This window comes from Durio zibethinus, chromosome 11 (genome assembly GCF_047325235.1).
Source record: "Durio zibethinus cultivar Kanyao isolate XHJ-2024 chromosome 11, ASM4732523v1, whole genome shotgun sequence".
Classification (NCBI taxonomy): Eukaryota; Viridiplantae; Streptophyta; class Magnoliopsida; order Malvales; family Malvaceae; genus Durio; species Durio zibethinus.
In genome coordinates this window covers 20,335,651-20,353,924 of record NC_143172.1, presented here as the reverse complement: position 1 = coordinate 20,353,924, position 18,274 = coordinate 20,335,651, and the positions used below count along the sequence as shown (strand labels likewise).

Here is an 18,274-nt window from a genome sequence, read left to right as displayed (position 1 = left end):
CTGAAGGTTCCAGGAGCGAAATTTATGTACTGGAATCATTATCTTTGCAAAATTCATGTCTGAACAACAACAACCTTTCAACTTCATTTGCTATATAAAAAACTTGCTCCATGAGCTCACCAACGACCATCCTTAATAATGTTAGTGGTATTTAATTAATAGGCTGTGAATGATTTGGAACTTCCAATTTGAATAATACAAAGGCCAGCAGAACGTGGCACCAAATGCTAGAGGAATTGTATTCACACGTTAATTAATGGTAAACTGTGTTGTTGATCATCTAATCCTGCAGGAAACAGGTTGGTTTGATGAAGTGGGCAATGTCAGAATAAATGATTACCCCTTGATGGCTGATTCTGCTGCTTCTCACTCGCTTTATCCATTTTTCAACTAGTAAACGGAGGGCGGTTTTGTTATGTATCTCCGCTCCATCTGCTCATTTGCTAACGAATGAGATATTGCTCTCAAGATCAATTTTTTTATTGCATATTAGTGCACATTTTCTCTCTATGTAAGTGATACTTGAAAGATTTGAATCTGTTCATTTTGACATATAGTTCAAGTTTTTTTTTTATTTTCATTAATAAAAAATAATCGGAATGAACGAATTTAATTTAATTAATTCACGAAATTATCTTAAAAGATCGCATAATTTTATGTAAAATTAAAATGTAAAAGTTTTCCAACTATTAAAAGAAAAGTTTGGTTTTCAAGAGATTCGGGCCCAAAGTGAATGGGAATTTTTTTTTTTTTTATTTTCACTGGAATCGATCCACTTATGAACTTGGGCTTAGTGATGGCAATGTAGATATCTATATGGGCTTTATATTGCCATATGGTGGATTGAATTGAATCATCCAAAATATTTATTTCGATTCAAAGGAAATTTACGAACACAAAAGGGGGAAAGAAATTAGACTATTAAAACGACGGGGTTTTATCATTTTTCCCCGAGGTTATATTTGGGGTGGCCAACGGTTCTTTTTCAAATTCGGTGTTTCAAGATTCAAGCTCCAAAACAGCGGGATAACGATAAGCGATCAGGCTAGGGTTAAGATTAATGGCAAGGCGACCAAAACCGAAGAGAAGTGCAACAATGGCGGAAAGGGTAGTGAAAGAGATATCACCTTCATCGGCAAAGAAAGATACGAGGTTAAAAAACCTGGCATGTAAACAGGAGGAGGAAGAGCCAGGGGATGGGAGTCCCCTGAGACCCATATTTTGTCTGAAAAAGAACGTGGACATGAAGCGCATTGAGGAGATGGAGGATTGCTTTATTCTTGAATTTAACCCTTTTGATTCTGTTGACATTGCCACCAAGGACAGCGATGATGTTGATATTTCCGTCGTCGCTGAGAAGGGCCAGGTTTTTTTTTTCTCCATTTCTTTTGTTATATGTTTTTCTTTGAATTCAAGTCCTTGCAACCGTGTTTTTCTTTAGTTGCTGAGGAAATTTACACTTATTAGAGTAAAAAGGGTGTGTATGAATTATAACCTGAGTCTACGAATTCATTAGGGTCGGCATAGATAGAGGATCAATCAGGGGGAGGATGTATTAGGTAGGGTCCAAAAACCCTTCACCGCTAAAAAAAAAAAAATTTGTTTGGAATTCGACAAAAGCTTAAAAGGTAGTTTAATTTAGTTCTCTTATTGCTCTATTACCTAGAATGAACCCAGAAAAGTGGGTTATTTCCTAACAACAATGCTCTTTTATGTTCATCTTGATGTTGGTTAGGTGGCTTGCAGAGATTATCCACATTCAAGACATCTTTGCCTGCAATATCCCTTTGATACTACAACTCATGAGAGACATTGTGACCTGGTATGTGAAAAAGTTCATTTACTTTAATGTTGGATTAACTTGTTGTGGTCGGAGCATTGGGATTTAATTTAAGAATTATAATAATTTGGTTTTTTCAATGCAGTGTTACTGTTATGTTTGTGATTCAGCTGCTCCATGTGAGTGTTGGATGACACACTGTCATGCTTCAGAGCATGTTGAGGATTGGAAGTCTCAAAGGAATTTGAGGATACAGAAAGTTCGGCCCGGAAATTATGAAGAAGCTCCCCATTCTATGCCTAGGTTCCTCGAACATACAGCCTTTTGTTGATGTCTTGTAGCAGTTAATACCGGACACTCGAAAGAAAAGTGATTAGTTTTGCCATCACTTGGTCAAACTCATGCTCAGAGTTTGGTTTTTTGCCTTTTGGACGCTTGAAATAGGCTTCTAATATGTCATGAAAGCTAACGTTTAAACTCTAAACAGGGATGTGTACTAGTTTAAGTGGTTTAGCTTGTTTTATTTGTAAGGATAGATAGAATCATTTGTCAAGTGAATGAAATATAAGTATTCAGTTTGAATGAAGAAATTTTGTATTTAAATTGTGTTTGAAGAGCACAAACTTTATTTCTTTAACACTAAGCTTGAAAGTTGTTCTCTCTGCTTAGGTCTACTTACTGCTGCCATATTTATTAGAAACCAGGGAAAAGAAGTTGATTGCATTATACCTATAGACCAAGAGGTCTGGTTACACTTGCACAGAAGTTCTTTCCGCAGAGATCCTTTCAAATTTAAACCAGGTGTTGTTATTCTTGAACACTTTGACAGGCTGTTGACATGCTCAAGATTTGATGTTTTCTTGTGGGCAAAATCTTTGTCCCATGAAGTTCGGAGCAATTTAAGTAAAAGGGCTACAATCGTGACGATTTATGCCATTGACTCAATAAAATGAAAGAGCTAAAATTGCCATTGCACCCCCCCCCCCCCCACCCAATCTATCAAAAATGATATACCTACAAAGCATTTCCAAGGTTAGCTGGCTATGTTATTTTTGGGTCGGGCCTCGATCGTGTGTCGAGAACTGGCAGTAGGGTCCCCAAAATGGCCTTAAAGGTGGCCCAATAAAGGAGAAACCCTTATTACCAGAAACCAAACTCCACACAAGGTTAAAGCCGCTGGAGAGCCGTAGCCAATGGGAATGTATCTGATTATCTTTTTTATCTTTTCCGCTAGTCGGCAAAACCCTATCCAACGAAAATAAGCATGTCTCCAGCTACTGCGGTTGAAGCTGCCCAGCCTGAGACTGAGCAGGTTTCTTGTACAGAGGAAACCAAGAAGCAGCCTCAGGTTTCCCCCCTCATTTCACTTTTTTACCCTTTCCTTTTCTTTCTTTAAAGCATGTGTTAATAAGGTATCGTTTGCAGAGCGAGGAGGAGGCTGTGGTTGAGGACTTCAAGGAAGATGATAAAGAAGATGATGATGATGATGACGAGGATGACGATGACGATGATAAGGAAGAGGGTGCCCAAGGTTTCTCTCTTTTATTTTTACTTTCCCCTCTGGTTGTTACTTAATTCATTTCCTTTTTTCTTCTCTTTGTTTGGATTGTGTACCAGATTTCGAAACACATTTTTTTACTGAAAACTTGGTTTGGCTTCAAATCTTTGTTTTTATTTCAGTATTAAATACTGTTATAGTGATTTGATTGGTATTTTTATGAATTAGTGGAATTTTGCACTGTCATTCTTAAAATTTCAGTTTGGTGTTTACTTATCTTCAAGTATGAAATGCACTTATTTAAAATTGTCTGGCGGCTTCTAAATTTCATGGTTAGAAGTCCATCTTTTGATCTGTTGATTTCTGCTTTCTGGTTCCCAACTAGTACATCCTCTAGAATGGGATTTCATTATAGTACCTCCTGCATAGCTTGGCAAGCTTGCTACTCAGAATCTTCAGAATTAGAATCAGTCTTCTGGTGCATACGACTTTGTTAGCTTTGAGTAGCTTAAATCTCCTGTTGGCGTGCAATTACTTGCAAGTTGCAACGCGATATTTTCTTCGATTCTTTGTTTGCTGGTGTTATTTCTTTGGCTATCACGCTACATGTACTTGGTGTTATTTCTGACCTTTTTTGGGTAATTGTCTTATTCAAAGTTAATTGTTTTATATTTCGATACAGCCCTTAAAGTTGGCGTGGAATATTGGTTGCAGGTGCTAATGGAAGTTCAAAGCAAAGCAGAAGTGAGAAGAAGAGTCGGAAGGCGATGTTAAAGTTGGGCATGAAACCTGTTACTGGTGTAAGCAGGATCACCATTAAGAGAACCAAGAATGTACGAATTCTTTGATTTTCTTTTCAAGTAGTTGAACTACCTGATGAATGGGAATATAACCTAATTTCTCTTGGATTCAGATACTATTTTTCATCTCAAAACCTGATGTCTTCAAGAGCCCAAATTCTGAGACCTATGTCATTTTTGGTGAGGCTAAGATAGAGGATTTGAGCTCTCAGCTACAGACACAAGCTGCCCAGCAATTCAGGATGCCTGACATGGGATCTGTGATGGCAAAATCAGACACTTCTACTGCAGCTGCTGGAGTACCAGCTGATGAGGAAGAGGAAGAAATTGATGAGACTGGGGTAGAGCCTAGGGACATTGACTTGGTCATGACACAAGCTGGGGTATCGAGGAACAAGGCTGTCACGGCTCTCAAGACTCACAATGGGGACATTGTTAGTGCTATTATGGAGCTCACCACCTAGGTCGTCTCTGTTGTCTTATCGTGCGCTCTCACAGACTGTCAATGAGTTCCTGGGACTATTATCAACATTTTAGTTGTAGTTGAGCTAGCTTACCATCTATTCGGTGGCTAGATTATCCTTTCAATTTTTTTTTTCAAATTTTAGACAATTTTCTCACAACTCCTGATCATCATCTCTGTGACTGATTGCTTCCTTACCCCTTTCTATAAGGAATTTTTTTCATCTTGATTAAACTGGTTTTTGGCTATTGAGAACTTGGAGCAATTGAATTCATGTTTAATTTGATGTTGAGGTCATTAGAGATTGAGTACTTTGGTCCCTACACTTTGCTGCAAGCTTATGGCAAAAGGGAAATTTGGGCAAAAAGGATGTCAAAGTGAAAGGGCATAAGAAGCAAAAGATTAGTTGCACTATAATGTATAGTGAATCAAGTTTGTTGGTTACTGGTTAATTTGATACCGTCTATATTATTATGACTCTTTGTAAGCGAGATGCTGGTCCTACCAAAAGAACCAAAAAACACTTACGCACAGAGCGGTTTGCCTGGATAAAGAAGCAAGATCTTCTATTCTGAATCCGAGGAAGGTATTCCTTATCATCATCTTATTCATCACTACCAGTAATCATATATGTAACTCCACGGAGCTCTTAAAACCCAGCAGTTGCAGCCACCTGTCCAACTCACCTACCAGTTTCACATTCCGACATCCTTGGATGTCAAGGTGGGTGAGGGCTTTATGTCACGGACTTAAGGAAGAGTCTTGAATCTCACATCGAACATAATAGGAGGATCATTGGAGTATAAAAGGATTCACACCATCTTCGTCTTGTGAGGTGTCTTTTGTAGGACAAAATCGTGAGGTCAAGGGGGTCAGAGCGGACAATACCTCACAAGGGTGTGAACCGTGGCAGGAAGGTTGATCTGAGACGCCGGAAGGGTGAATGCCCGGGTCCCGGAGCCGTACGGGTTCGGAGCTTGAGTCTCGACCTGTGATAAGTGGTATCAAAGCCAACCCTAAACCGTTCGATTCACGCCAAGCACTTCGAGGGAAGTAGGCAGAGTGGCCTATCTTCGTGACGAAGGCGTCACGAGGTTGGGTGCGGAAGAATGTCACGGACCTAAGGAAGAGTCATGAATCCCACATCGAACATAATAGGAAGGTCACTAGGGTATAAAAGGGTTCACACCACCTCCGCCTTGTGAGGCGCCTTTTGTAGGATAAAACCGTGAGGTCAGGGGGGGCCAGAACGGATAATACTTCACAAAGGTGTGAATCGTGGCGGTCAGGCTGATTCGGGACGTGAGAAGGGTGAATGCTTGGGTCTCAGAGCCGCGCGAGTTCGGAGCTTAAGTCTCGACCCGTAACAAGTGGTATCAGAGCCAGTCCTAAACCGTTCGATCCACGCTAAGCACCTCGAGGGAGGTAGGCAGGGTGGCCAGCTTTCGTGACGAAGGCGTCACGAGGTTAGGTGGAGGAGAATGTCACGGACCTAAGGAGAGTCTTGAATCTCACATCGAACATAATAGGAGGCTCATTGGGGTATATAAGGGTTTATACTAACTCCGTCTTGTGAGGCACCTTTTGTAAGACAAAATCGTTACAAACCGTGAGGCCAGGGGACCAGAGCGGATAATATCTCACAAGGGTGTGAACCATGATAGGAAGGTTGATCTGGGATGCCGAAAAGGTGAATATCCGGGTCTCGAAGTCACACGGGTTCGGAACTTGAGTCTCGACTTGTTGGCAAGGATGGCACCAAGACCAAAGTCACCAAAACAGCCAAAACCAAGCTGAAGATGCTGGAGCAATGGCATTGTATCAGCTATGACCATTGCCTTACGATCATCGAGCTTTGATGTGCTTGCAAACCTCTCCAACTCTGGCGGGGGCATATTTCTCTTCAACTGAATCAAGGATTTGCAGGTCTTCCCAATGCTTCAATGCGTACGTGAGTAATTTCCGAACAATAACTGCTATCCAGGACAGTCAGGTTTGCAAGTGATTCTGCAACTTTCCACTATCTTGTCCTTAAAGGAAAGTAATGGAAACAGAAAAACCATCTTTTTTCTATCGATAAATTTTTAATTTAAAAGAAAAAAAAAAGAAAACTCAATAACTTTTGATTTTGTTTTATAATTCTCATTTTTTTAATATTTTAATTTAGGAGAAAAATTAAAGAAAGGAAAGTTAAAATAATTTTATTTTTATAAAAAGATTATTATATTTATTATTTTATTAATATTAAAAACTAAAAAAAAACTTAATCATATCACAATTTTCTTGTAATTTTTTCAAAACCATTTTTTTTTTCAAGTTTCACATTTTTTTTTCAATATAAAAATTTTTTATAATTTTTTGGTAATTTGATTTTGATGAATGATTGAATATAAATAAATATATTTTTTGAGTTTATAAGATGTAATATTTTTATGTGATTGTATTTTTATATTTAATAGCTTTTATATGAATACATCACCAAAGTTATAGTGTGTTGAAATTTTGTCATGATAAAAAAATTTATCAATGGATGTTTGTAAAATATTTTTTTGTTTCATTTGACTAAAAATCATTGATATAATAACAATTATGAGATCATACAAGATAACAAATATTTCATGATTCAAGGGTGTTTTAAAATCATAGACAATAAACGTTTATAATTTAAAAAAATTATTATAATGAATCATTTTTTTCACTATTTATCCAAATAATGGGTATTAAAATTCTTTTACTTTTTTTTTTATTAATTTTAATTATACAAATAAAGATATTTTTTTTCTTTAAAAAACTTTACTTTTTTTTTTATAAATATTTATCCAAACATTATATAAGGTAATTAATGAGATTGTATGATAACAATTAGCCAGCCATTCATCAATGTAACATGGCTATATGATTCCTTTGACGATCAAAATTTGCTTTCTTACCCTGTTTTTGTTAAAATGAAAAAGAAATGTATGGAAAAATGAACTTTTTGTTTTCACAAAAAAAAAAAAGAAAATTTTAAAGAAAATGTATGAAGATAAGGAATGACAGTAATAAAAAGAGTAGCAGTACCAGTTAGCTGCTAAAGCGAAGACAGCGTCACCAAGGCGGAAGGCAGAGAGGCAGTGGAATGTGCCCGTGCTATGACGGACGAGCTTCCTGACGGCGGAATTGACATTTTCTACTGGGAGGTAGCGGCAGCGGCTTGGATGTCAGTTTTGGCCCCGTAGAATGGACCCCATACACAAGCCATACGGGACTTGCAGACCAAAGAGGCGGTTGCCACCCTCTGCTTCGCTGGGAGTTCTGACAATTACGAGAGCCAACTCATCGTTACATAGCCTATAGATAAATTAACAAAGATTTATTTTTTAAAAAATTATTATTAGTGAGTTGACATATTTCACTGATAGTATATAAAATGTTCATATAAAATTTTGAAAATTTTATTATAAAAGTAAACATGTGCTATTTTTTTTTTTGGGTGTTTTATTTATGCGGAGTTCTGTTTCAATGACGCTATTATCCAAAATGTGCAATTGCAACATCCAAAAGTAGTGGGGCAGTTTCCTTGCAATAGCTGATAGATGATAATATGGCTGTCATTTTCCATCGATAATCTATTTTACCATCCGACATGCTTTGGTATAATCGGAATTATTGGTGCTTTTAAGTTTTAAGCTCCAATAAAAGTTTCACAATCAAACCATTTCCTTTTTCTAGTGCAAATTAACAGAGTTGATTACTTTTAAGTACTCCATCACGCGTTTGATTCCCAATCCCATCTCTAGCTGTTGATCACCCTACAGTTGGCCCGAATCTCTCCTACTGTTCCTGTCAAGACATCAAGGTGGCCCATCTTCACCATCGCTGCTGCAAATTTGGCCTTCCACTCCATAGGATTCCTTGCATTCTGAGCCACTTGGTTTGCTGTAGCCGGGCTTGTCAGCAGAGTTTGGTCCGACGTGAACAAGCCCCTGTTAGCTAGAATATCAACGTAGTAACTTGCGTCGGTGATGCTTGAACTAGAAGTCATTGGCACCACCCGGTTAGGATTCGTGCTACCCTGTGGGCATTGCTGCTTCAACATAGCAGCATACCTAGGATCTAAACTTGGATCCTGCATCGATGTCCCACTGAAATTGTATAATCTGTCACTGAATGAACTGCAGTGAGATCGCCCAATGGTGTGTCCTCCTGTTGACCATTGAACTATTTGATTCAGAAGATTTTCAATATAGCATCAATATATGCTTTAATTAGTTGAATCCAATCCTGAAACGAAGTTTCAGGATATCTGTAACTGTTACCCGAGAGTGTAACCATTTCCTCTTGTGTGAAGCCCTTATTTGCAAACATCTGAGTCAGTTGGTTGACATTAAATGTTGGGGGAGGTAGATTTCCTATTATCTCGGAGGCAAGTGAAGTTCTGCCATCTCTTCTTCCAGCAGGGACATCATAGCCTAGTCCTCCGGTCTGCATGAAAATTTTACAAGACAAAATAAGTGTCACAAATTTTAGCAATGTTGCTTAATCAAGTAGTTCAAACTTTCTAGAGATCATCAACCCCAAGTAAAACTATGCGTGCTTACTATCTCTATGCTGTCCCTTGCTGCAAATGCAACTATGTCAGCGCAGGAAACTACTCCTTTACAAACTGCTTCCAATCTAGCCTTTGCGTTGTCTATGACTTCATACCCTCGTAAACTTGGGTTATTGGCAAAGGAGTCTTTCTCCGCTGTGCTGGAGGGAGTGGAATCGAGGAGTATTGATGCATCACAACCCTATAATACAGATACAAGTGAATTAGTCTAATTTTGTATAGAAAGATTTAACGGCTATACTCTCTTAGTATGTAACCAGGGAATTGTCCAGGGTGATGTTATTGGCTATTTGATTCGTTAAGTATTTTCATAAAGGAAGCTTTGCATATAGTTAAGTCACCTAAATCAGAAGCTAAAAGCAAGTGATTCATCTCACTCACCCTAACAAAGCAGTCATGAAAATGCATTCTCATGAGACCAGCAGCTACTCCTCTATCTCTAATAAACCCTTTCCTCACCTCGTCCTTGACAATGAATTCTACCAGGCTGCACGTATCTTTGTAAAATCCTATTTGAAGCTGAGAATAAACACTCTGAAGAAACAAAACCACAGCCAAAATCGCAGAGACTTGAGTTAGCTTCCTTGGACTCATCTTTATCATCTCTAATAGATTTTTAATGCTTCAATGCTCCCAACATATCACCGCTACTTCTATCTGAAGAAAAATGATACTATAATTCTCAGGGTTAAATAATCATGATTAGTTGCTTGTCTTGAATGTTAAAATAGTGTCATCTGAGGAGGCAATGCTCTGGAATGTCATTGTCAATTGAGGGGCTGAACATTATTGGAACTTTTGGGAAATCGGGAGAAACGACAACCGGAGTGGGTTTGGTGGGAATTGGACATTATATTTTTGTTGTTTAATGTGATAAAGGCAATTAGCAGGATTCACGGGAGAAAGGGATTAAATCCTAGTTAAAGATCAATAGTTTGACTTGAATGCAAGAAAATCCAACTAGAGTTGTTACTCAGTTATGTATCTTCTATATAGCTTTTGGACGTGCATACGTAAGAAATGATCAGATACAATGGTTCCTTATTGTAGTTTCTGCAGCTACAATAATGATTCATTACTCTAGTGTGTTATATATCTTCTATATAGCGTCTGAAGCTAGATCATCTTCAAACAAATTTATGAAAAGCCAGTGTGTTGCAACAAATTTACTTATGTTCATATAGTTTGATGCGGCACCAAGAATTATGCACGATGAGTTTTGTTTTGATTTTAACAGAATGATGTTATAACATAAGCCTTGATTCACACTCCATGCATGCACAGCAGCTGTTAATCTAAATATGCAGTGGCATCCTGTAAATTCTGCCTTTCAATGGACCAATACCATGATGAACAGCCAGAGACCACTTCACACAAGAATACATTTGCCAGCTAGCAAATACGAAACCAAGTAGAATTTAAAATCTTTAAGGAGAGGGTTACCCAAATCAAACAAGAAAATAAGTTTTGACAGCTTTTTACAAGGTTGGAGAGCAGTTATGTTCTGAGTAACTCACAGTTGGTCTTCCACACACTTTATACAAATGCTTAAGGGGAGACAAGATACCATTCACCATAGGATAACAGCGTGGACTAAATATAGATTCAACTGTTCTGACCCGAAAGCTCCTCCTTCAACACATGTTCCCAGTCTGAGGAAAAGCTGTCATACCAACCTGCAGAGAGTTGATTTCCAGGCCTGGTGCCCCCAGGAGGGTGAATGGTGCAGTCGGGCTGGACACATAGATGAAAATCCTTCACAACTAACTGTTCTCCAGCGTGGTTAGCCAATTGGTGCTGTGAAACTAATTCCAGATTAACACCTGATATTCCATCCTCTGCTGTGTCTTTATCAATAGGCTTTTGCTTTCTTTTTCCTGCAAATCCAACATCAACAACCTCTGGCAGTAGCTTGCTTTCCATCTCATTAGAATCCAAATCGTCAACACCACGGTTTTTCAGAATATCGAACCTAGCCATGACAGATGCTTCAACATCATCTGTACGGCTGGCTGTTCCTGGTACAGGGGAGTTTAGGGATGGCAGGCCTGGTGTTGAGCTATCCTTTACTTCAGTTGCCAATTTGTCAACCTCATTCAAATCCCAAGAAAGCTTGGAGCTGGAGAGTTCATCCAGATCTCCAGTATGAACAGAATTTGAATCGTTAAGCCGCTGTTTTAGTACATGAAATCTGGCTGTTATATCATCAGTATGGTAGCTGGAGCTTTTGATGGGAGAATTTTGGTTAGAAACAGCAGAGGTTGGTCCACTCTCAGCTACTGCTGTTAATTTCTTATTCCATATTTTGTCCTCATCTGGTGCGTCTTCTGACAAATCTAAAGCAAAATAACAGGTATGAACCTTGTATCAGATAGCCAAGGATTTCTAGCAGAAATTTCTAAAGCTTTTGTTGTGAACAAGAAATTATCATATGAGGGTAAAGAAAAATTTTAACCTTTTTCAGATTCCAATTTGCATTTTTCTATTTCAACCTTCATGTTATTAAAGCGAGCCATGCAATTGATGGAACATAAAGCAGCTTCAGCCTCAAGCCATAGATTCTTATACAAGAGAACTTGTGGGTGTGCCTCTTCCTTTTCATGAAAATTCTCAATAAGAACCTTCTTTATAGCCTGCAAATCATCAACCAAGAGAAATAGAATATAATTGTGCTTTAAATTTCATTTCTTTTTCCTTCCTACCAAAGAAAGACAACTGATGAATCGAAACATTATCTATCACAGTACAGAAAAAGAATCAAATAAGCAAATACCTGGGTCATCTTATCATTTTTCACTTTTATGTCTGTGCCACTCTTGACAGAAACGAAATCAGAACATCTCTCATCTTTCTTACCAGAATGGTTCCTTTTCTCTTGTACATGCTGATTCAGAACATCACTAGCTGCCACCTGGGGCCTTCCTTTACTTGTTCCCTAAGAAGAAAATTTTCAGCTCAGTGATTAAACAAAAAAGCATTTCCATCAAACTTTTCCGAAGGAATAACCGTAATAGCAACGAGAAACACAATCTAGCATTTCAAATTTCCAACAGTTAATTACAAATCAATTAGACAAGACAAAGAAAATAAAAATAGGGAAGCATACCTCATGAAGCTCCCCAAAAACTGATTCTAGTCCAATATTTTTTGACATGCATGCATCAAGATTGTTGATTACTTTTTCAAGGGACTTGAGATCTTCTTCCTTTAATTCACATGTCTCATTGGAGCAGTGATACAGAAGCAATTCTGACAGGTTATGCATTGTATCTACTAGAACACTGATGCGGCTATTTGAAACTGGTTCTTTGCCTACACATTTAGAATGCTTAGTAGAAACATTTTCTACAGAGGATGGCAAACTCGAGAGATTTTTTACAGCATGGCATGACATATGAGATGAACGACAGCCTGAGACATCATTTGTCATCATCTCAAGATCTGCAACACCAGTCTCAGATATGTGCAAATTTTTAGAAGCAAATCTACCTTCTGTAAGACTATGTTGAATGGTGCAAGATGGCTTCTCAACCTCATCCAATGACTTGTTGAAGAAGACATAATCTTTCTGCTGTTCACTTGCATCATCAGAGGATTTCATCTCACAGGCAGAACTTGTTTTTTTGTGATAGGATCCTGCCTTCCCAGCACCAGGTTGATGTTCTCTACATGACGGGATAGAGACTGAAGGCAATTTCAGAGAAGAGACTGAACTATCTTCCACATTCCCATTTTCAACCGTCATCCTAATTTCACTTGGTTTTGCGGAAGGAAGTTTAACGACGTTAGCAGAATTTATAGGGATAAATTTAAGTGCTTGACCATTTGAACCATCCCATGCATCAAGTTTCTTTAAAAGCTGCACAGAAACAGGTTCAGAAGATCCAAAAGGGGAATTTTGAGAAGCTGGAGCTCCTCTCCAGCAAGGTGAGTCAACAGGAGGGTTGTAATGATCTAAACTCTCTAAAGAATTCTCCACAGCATCGACTGGTTCACTATTATCAAGTGCCAAACTGCAATTATCAGGACTAATATGAGAAAGAGTAACTCCAGATTTTGCTCTGAACAAATGATCAGAGGCATCCTTAAAAGTCATATTTGATGTTGAACGCTTTTCAGTCTCCGTTGCTGATGATTCCCCAGACAAATAACAATTTCCACCAAGGTGAAAGCTGAGTTGACTTGGGTCAAACTCATATTTGCTACCAGAGTTTAACAAATAATGAGGTTCCTCCACATTAGAGGGATTGTTGCCAGTCAAATTTGTATCAGTTTCATTGATGCCAGGATTAACATTTTTGAATGAAACAGTATTGGATGCTGAAGGGCAGGCATCAACAGCTGGTGGTCTAATAACAATAGCAGGTGAAGAATTCATGGCAGGTATACTATCACTCGGAGTAGTACCGTGCTGTTTCACAGGTTTCTCATATGGAGTTCCAAATGGCACTTGATTGTTCTTGCAATTTACTAGATTTAAGGGAGGTACCTGCATATCAGCTTCAGGAAGTGCTGAACTGGACCCCATAACTGATGTCTTCAAGTAATCCATAGGCATGTATGAAAGATTTTGCCCCAGGACAGGGTTATAATCTAGTTTTTCTATACTAGGAGGTCCAACTTGCTCTTCCCTTCCTAATGAATAAATATTTTGTGAAGTTTCTTCACATGTCTTTAGGCTTTTGGAGGGATGAGCTCCTGCAATGGGAGACAAAAGGAAGAAAATGGATTATGTGACATCCCACCTGACCTTTCTATATATTATCCTCTAGCTCCCCCTTCGCACATGCAGCTCTTCCCAAAAATTGAATTTGACAATCCAAAAGTACATATGGTTAGAAAGTGAGGTGGAGTAAAGAAAGAGTGAAGATGCATTTTCCTACAATCGTTGTGATCATAGCAAAACAATAAAAGGAATTGAATTTGCAACAAGCAAAGTGGTTAGTACTCTTTTTTCATTTTTGTGTAATAATGCAGGGTGAGAGAATAAAGACATCACAAATTTTTGTATAGATCAGTCCTGGCTCTGGGGAAAAATGCATGAGTCAGCTATCCAGCTTTCAAATGCATGTAAAGACCATGATCAATAACAATAATAAACAGGAGGCGGAAAAGGGAAGAAAATATCATCAGACAATATATGAATAAAAGAGAAAATTAACAGTCATGCCAGCCAAGAGAACCCTAAATCAAGCAGATTAATATGTTTGAGTTTTAACAATAAGAAGGGATAATTCCAGCGTGTCACTTCGACAATGGTCTATGTGCAGGTAAGCCTTATCAGTTATCTCAGAAAAATTACTGCAGACAAGATATGATCAGCCATCAAGAGCTTAAGGGGGTTGGGGGGAGGGGAATACCTGAATTGAAATATTTTATCATGTACACAAAGTGCATTTGATCACTGAAATTCTGCACATGGGATACACAAGACAAAAAGGAAAGTAACGGAAATGCAAGAACCATGTAGAGAGCAGAGACAAATACAATAGCAATAATAAGAAAGCAAAAAAGAAACAAACTTCAGGAACAAGTTTACCTAAAACCAGCATTGTATATATGATCGAAAGAAAAGAGAAAACTTACCAAGGTTGATATGATCCGCATAAATAGATGAAGGAGCTACATTCGTCTCCTTCGAATAAAAACTCCCACCAAGCTGAGCCGGCTTCCCTTTCTCCCAATCCCACAAGCCACCACCCCATTGAGCCGTATGGTCCAGGCCAGACAAGTTCTGCTCATTGAAAGGTGGCACATGAAGGGATGGTGAGACATAGGAAGGATAATAGGTTTTGGGTTCAAAAAGATCCGAATTTTGGTTATAGGAAGGAGTGGGAATTGGGTCCAAATCCAACTGAGGGAATTGAGCTGGTTGGGGTGAATTAAAAGTGTAAGGATTAGTATCAACCCAATTCAAGGGTTCACCCAAATCAACAAGTGGGTTGGCAGTAGGTTTTGTGGTGGACCGGTCGACGGTGAAAGGTGGAGCTAAAGCTGATAAATTTGAAGATCCTCCTCCATGAGCGCTCCCACCATAAGACCCAAATCCCATCATCGTGTTTTATCTCACAAACTCAAGACTTAGAAGACCTAATCGTAAACCCAAAGAACAAAAGGTTCGACTTCTGCAACAACCGACAACAGCTTTTTCAGTTTTCAGACAAAGAACAATTTTGGCATCAAACTTTGTATCCACAAGAAAAAGTAAACACAGTAAAAATCATTATAGTTATCATCGGTTTGATTGATCATACCAACGGAGACGAAAAGCGAAGACCTGAAGCCAAAGACCCTAGTTTTAGAAGTGAGACTCAATTGGCATCAACATCATCATCCTTAGCTCCGTCACTTGGAGTTTGGAGAGACGTGAATTAGGTGTTGCACGAGTCTTGGTTTTTTGGGATTATTGCCTCTTGTCCTTCAAGTTTACGTTAATTTTCCAAAAGGCCCTTTACAGCCTGTTTTGCAAAACGATTTCTGAATCATTTCCTAATTTCTAATATTCTCTTTTTACTAATTCTGAGATGAATCGTTATCATTTTTACTTTATGCTCTAAACAAGGCACGTAAGAGCGAAAACTTAAAACAAGATACGAACCGGTTGTTACATAAAAAGGAAATAGTTTAAATTTATTAGTATTAGTAGTAAATTAAGTAACAAATAACAATAATATTTTCTTTTGGATAAAAAATTATTATTTTTTCTGTGTTATTATTTTTTTTTCATCTTTTTGTTTTATGTTCCAAAATTATATTTTATTTCTTTTTTAATATCTAAAACCTTACTTTTTATATTTTAAAATTATGTTTTATGATTTTTTTTTTATTTTTCATCATTAAAAATCATGAAATTTTAATTTTATTTAAAAATTATATTTTAATATTAAATATATTAAAGTCAAAGTTATTTTTTTAACTCTTTAAAAATCAATACATGATAAATATTTTGAGATAAAAGGAGTAAATTCATAAGAAATTAATAATGAAAAGTTAGAACTGGACACTGTATTTACTAACATGTGAAAGGTTTATTTAGAATGAAGTTAAAAAGTGTTTATAAAAAATTAAGTTTTTTTATTAAATAATAATTTAAAATTTAATTCAATTGATTCATATAATCACTTTTAAAAAATAATATTTAATAATTTTAAATTTTAAATTTTAATATTTGCATTTTTTTTATTTTTAGATTACCATATTTTTATAAAAAATTTAATATTGAGAGAAAAATTAATAAAATAGACAATAATGGAGATTATTGTATACTAAAATAAATAAAATAATTTATTAATTTATTAATCTAATAAAATAATTTATTAATAATATAGATTTATTGCCAATAAACACAAATTTTGTTACCAATTTGAACTTAATCTAACTTATATGGCTAATATACTAAAGGCTTAAATATGAAAAAAAAAGCCATTGAAGTATTAAAAAAATCTAACTAAATAAGCACCATAACTTTTATTTTTTATTATTTAAGCCTTTTTCACCCTTAAATTAATGACATCTTAGCATATTTTAATATATGTAAATAATCTCGTGACAAAAAATATACAAATATGTAAATATAAGAAAATTAAAAAAGATATTCTAATAAAAAATTTTATTAATTGATACTATAATAAGAAATGCTTATTAAAGACATAATAATAATAATAATAATAATAATAATAATAATAATAATAATATTGAAATGTCTATATTTATAAGAAAATTAATAAAAAATAATAAAATTTTCAAAATCATGATTGCCAATAATTAGTAAAATATATATATGTAAAATTAATAAAAAGAAAATATCTATATTTATTTGGAAATTATAAAAATGATTTTAATTTTAATTTTATTAATTTTCATATATATATAATTTTTTATTAATTTTATACATAGACATTTTCTTTTTATTAATAAATAATAATTATTTAATATATTTATTAAAACTACATGTACATTGAAAATATTATTATTTGATACCATGAAAAAAAAATAATTAGTGAAAAGAACATATGTAAAATTAACAAAAAATAAATAAAATTACTTATATGACCTTTAATGTACATATTATTTGACTAAATACACATATGTTTTATTTATATGTATACATGACAATCACTTATAATTTTGAGCTAATACTCGTTGAATATTAAGGTCATAAAAGTAATTTTATTTTTATTAATTTATTTATTAGTATTATTTCAAGTTTACGTTAATTTTCCAAAAGTTCCTACAGTTTGTTTCGCAAAACGATTTCTGAATCCTTTTCTAATTTCCAATTTTCCTTTTTTCTTTTTCTGAGATGAATCGTTATATTTTTAAATAAGACACGTAAAAGTGAAAACTTAAAACAAGATATGAACTGATAGTAACAGAAACCCTATTTTCATAGAAAGGAAATAGTATAAATTTATTAGTCGTAAATTAAGTATGAATTAGTCTATTTGGTAACGAAAAAACAATAATACTTTCTTTTGGATGAAAAATTAGTATTTGGTTATAATAAATTAACAACGAATGGCTAGAACTGTAGGCTGCATCTATCAACAACTTATAGGTTCTTTAGAGTGAGGTTAGGATTTTTTATCGAGTAGCAACCTAATAATAACGAGGGTAATTTGAAATTTAGTTAAATTGATTTATATAGCGATTTTTAAAATATAATATGTAATAATTTTAAATTTTTTTATTTTTAAATTATGACATTTTTTACAAAAAAAAAATTAATATTGAGAGAAAAAAATAATAAAATAGATAAAATCCTTGTTGAGCGCCGTATATCTTAAAAATTTTTAAATTTATTAATAATGGAGATTTATTGCCAGCAAACACAATTTGTTACCGATTTGAACTTAATCTAGGTTACATCACTAATATACTAAAGGGCATAAATATGAAAAAAGCCATTTATTAAAAATTGTTAGCTTAAAGACTTGAATTAGATTAAAATAGTATAAATTAGTTGATTATAAATTGTCGTAACGGTTTTGTGTCCGCTCGATAAATTTAGAATCAAAAATAAAAAAATAACGAAGTCACTACTAATTTTTTTTAGCTAAGTGCGATTGATCACCTATTAAAACATATTTTTTTAATGAAATCTTAAAATTAATTAAAATTTATTAAAAAGATAATTTTAGGG

The 18,274-nt window shown here is 35.5% G+C and overlaps 4 protein-coding genes across 7 annotated transcripts; 2 read left to right on the top strand and 2 right to left on the bottom strand.

Annotated features, from left to right (window-relative positions):
* Positions 1-970: 970 nt before the first annotated feature.
* Positions 971-2,250, top strand: LOC111291110 (RPM1 interacting protein 13-like). The gene is made up of 3 exons (XM_022882697.2): positions 971-1,366; positions 1,736-1,822; positions 1,926-2,250. The coding sequence occupies exons 1-3, from the start codon at positions 1,061-1,063 to the stop codon at positions 2,109-2,111; spliced, it is 579 nt and encodes a 192-aa protein (XP_022738432.1). The 5' UTR covers positions 971-1,060; the 3' UTR covers positions 2,112-2,250.
* A 669-nt stretch (positions 2,251-2,919) lies between these two features.
* LOC111289773 (nascent polypeptide-associated complex subunit alpha-like protein 2) lies at positions 2,920-4,775 on the top strand. Its single transcript, XM_022881085.2, has 4 exons — positions 2,920-3,128; positions 3,206-3,311; positions 3,993-4,111; positions 4,192-4,775. The coding sequence occupies exons 1-4, from the start codon at positions 3,045-3,047 to the stop codon at positions 4,540-4,542; spliced, it is 660 nt and encodes a 219-aa protein (XP_022736820.1). The 5' UTR covers positions 2,920-3,044; the 3' UTR covers positions 4,543-4,775.
* A 3,338-nt stretch (positions 4,776-8,113) lies between these two features.
* On the bottom strand, positions 8,114-10,376 carry LOC111290243 (peroxidase 5-like). Its single transcript, XM_089768247.1, has 4 exons — positions 9,514-10,376; positions 9,122-9,313; positions 8,840-9,005; positions 8,114-8,726 (listed from the first exon to the last, which is right to left on the bottom strand). The coding sequence occupies exons 1-4, from the start codon at positions 9,733-9,735 to the stop codon at positions 8,317-8,319; spliced, it is 990 nt and encodes a 329-aa protein (XP_089624373.1). The 5' UTR covers positions 9,736-10,376; the 3' UTR covers positions 8,114-8,316.
* Positions 10,377-10,516: 140 nt separating this feature from the next.
* Positions 10,517-15,479, bottom strand: LOC111289481 (uncharacterized). Of its 4 annotated transcripts, XM_089768246.1 has the most exons (7): positions 15,387-15,479; positions 14,719-15,257; positions 12,622-13,830; positions 12,239-12,444; positions 11,906-12,067; positions 11,588-11,765; positions 10,517-11,468 (listed from the first exon to the last, which is right to left on the bottom strand). In XM_089768246.1, exons 2-7 carry the CDS (start codon positions 15,185-15,187, stop codon positions 10,738-10,740), a joined length of 2,955 nt encoding a protein of 984 aa, XP_089624372.1. In that variant the 5' UTR covers positions 15,188-15,257; positions 15,387-15,479; the 3' UTR covers positions 10,517-10,737. The 4 variants fall into 4 exon arrangements, with proteins under 4 accessions (XP_089624372.1, XP_022736303.2, XP_022736299.2 ...); XM_022880568.2 differs by having other exon boundaries at positions 14,719-15,479; XM_022880564.2 differs by having other exon boundaries at positions 12,239-13,830.
* Positions 15,480-18,274: the final 2,795 nt, after the last annotated feature.